The sequence below is a fragment of the Trichechus manatus genome, unplaced genomic scaffold (genome assembly GCF_000243295.1).
Source record: "Trichechus manatus latirostris isolate Lorelei unplaced genomic scaffold, TriManLat1.0 scaffold00300, whole genome shotgun sequence".
In the NCBI taxonomy this organism is placed as follows: domain Eukaryota; kingdom Metazoa; phylum Chordata; class Mammalia; order Sirenia; family Trichechidae; genus Trichechus; species Trichechus manatus.
Window position 1 is genome coordinate 952,774 of NW_004444236.1, and position 2,211 is coordinate 954,984.

General features: G+C 52.3%; 1 protein-coding gene across 1 annotated transcript; it reads left to right on the forward strand.

Annotated features, from left to right (window-relative positions):
• The first annotated feature begins 40 nt into the window (after positions 1-40).
• ACKR1 (atypical chemokine receptor 1 (Duffy blood group)) lies at positions 41-1,143 on the forward strand. Its single transcript, XM_004391339.3, is given in 3 exon segments — positions 41-441; positions 444-493; positions 495-1,143. Coding segments are annotated over 3 exon segments (912 nt in total). The 5' UTR covers positions 41-113; the 3' UTR covers positions 1,029-1,143.
• The last annotated feature ends 1,068 nt before the right edge of the window (positions 1,144-2,211 follow it).

Below are 2,211 nucleotides of genomic sequence, written 5' to 3' on the forward strand. Positions count from 1 at the left end.
CCGGATGCTCTGACTGCCCCTCTGGGTATGTCCTCCAGGTGCAGCCCTCCCCCTCCGTCAGTAATAACTGGACTAAGCTGAACCTTGAAAACTACTCTTGGGAAGAGTGGGATATGCCTTATGAACCACTGGACTACAACGACCCCAGCATTGAAGCCGCTGCCCCCTGCCACTCCTGTAACCTGCTCGACGACTCCTCACTGCCCTTCTTCATCGTGGCCAGCGTCCTGGGGACCCTAGCTAGCGGGACTGTCCTCCTGGCACTTCTCAAACCCCTCTTCCACTGGGAACTCTGCCGTGGCCGGCCTATCTTGATACAGTTGCCTGTGGGCAGTGCTGCCTTCAGTGTAGTGGTGCCCATCCTGGCACCGGGGCTCAGCAGCTCCCACAGTACCACCCTGTGCTGCCTGGGCCACTGGGTCTGGTATAGCGCAGCCTTTGCCCAGGCTCTGCTGATAGGGTGCCGGGCCTGCCTGGGCCCCAAGCTGGATGTATTCCAGGTCTCACGCCTCACCTTGGGGCTCACGGTGGGCGTTTGGGGAATGGCTGCCCTGTTGGCACTGCCAATCACTCTGGCCAGTGACACTTCCCAAGGACTCTGCACACTGACATCCAGCAGGGGGCTGGGAACTTTGCAGTACATGCATGCTGCCGTCTGTTTTGCTGTCTTCTTCTTGTTGCCACTGGGTTTGGTGGGAGCCAAGGGGCTGAAAAAGACATTGGACAGGGGTCCAGGACCCTGGGTTGATATCCTATGGGTATGGTTCACTTTTTGGTGGCTTCATGGGGTGGTTCTGGGATTGGACTCCCTGGTGAGGTCTGGTGTCTTGCCCTTGCAAACATGTTTAGCCCAGCAGATCCTGGACCTGGTACTGCAACTGGCAGAAGCCCTGGCCATCTTTCACTGTGTGGCTATGCCCCTGCTCCTGGCCTTGTTCTGCCACCGGACCTCCCACACTTCCTTTTCCTCCCTGCCCCTCCATGCAAGACAGTCTTCTCATGTGGACACCCTTGGAGGCAAATCCTAGCTCTCACTCCTCCCGTCAACCTGAATTAAAGTGTATGTTGCTTTTATGAAGTGGATGGTTTCTTATTTTGTCGGGGATGAAGAAGAGGGGAAGGAGAATGGGGAAAGAGACAGTTTATACCAGACTTCCTGTCAGAGACTGTTTCTCTAGCTGGCTCAGGAAGAAAGTGAGTGATGTACAAGCACCGTCAAGGCGCCCAGATGTTCTCCTGAGGTGTGAGGTTACTGCCATCTCAAGAGGGAGCAGGAGAGGGACCAGAGAATCAAGGTAACAAATAAACCTAAGAAACTAGAAGAGATGGCTTCGCAGGTAAAAAAAGAAGAGAAGCTACAGAGAGCAGGGGGAATAGGGACAGAAACTGGAGCAAGAAGAAGAGAGAAGAGTGAAGATGAAGTTCAGAGCACTATTGCCTCTCCCCTAGCTGGCTTGTCCAGCCTTCCCCTCTGCCTTCTAACTCCCTGACATCTGTCAGCTTGTGTAGAGATCAGAGTGGTGGCAGGGAAGCTGAGGAGAAGCATCCTGGAAACTTTACTTAGTCCAGGGAATGTACCAAGAGAATTCTAAAAGCCACTTCTGAGGAGTCATCTCTCCAAGGTTTGTCCCTCACCATTGCCCTAATTTCCATGTGTGAGTATGTGTGTGTGTGTGCCTCTTGATCTGTTAGAACCTATATTCCTGTTAGAGGCACATACGTAATAACGTATGTCTTCCGGTGTGCTTGCATCTCTGTCGGTGGCTGAAGTGCGTGTACCTATGTCTGTGCCGTGACCTCTCCCAGCTCCCGCCCTCCCTTTAACTCTGCGCCCCATCTCTGTACTCAGGATAAGGAATCAGGATTTATGACTCACTTCTTACCCAAGTGAGTTCTCTTTACCCGATTTATTTGCTTAGTCGTTTCTGTGTAGGATGTGTAGAGCGAAGAAAAGATCAAAAAGTTGAGAAAGGTGGAGAAACTTAAGGGGAGGGGGGAGGGTGCTGATCTGATTCATCTTCTGCTTGGAATCACCCAGTTTTGTCTTTCAGTCTCGGCTCTTGAAATAAATGAATGCAGACTGGGAATGCACAAATATTTCCTTCTGCTTTGCACGTTGCACCCCTACATCCTGTGCATTCCTTTCCCCAAGCTCCCCGGATTCTCTGGCTGCTTAATCATGACCCTGGAGGCTTTTCTCAACCCTACACC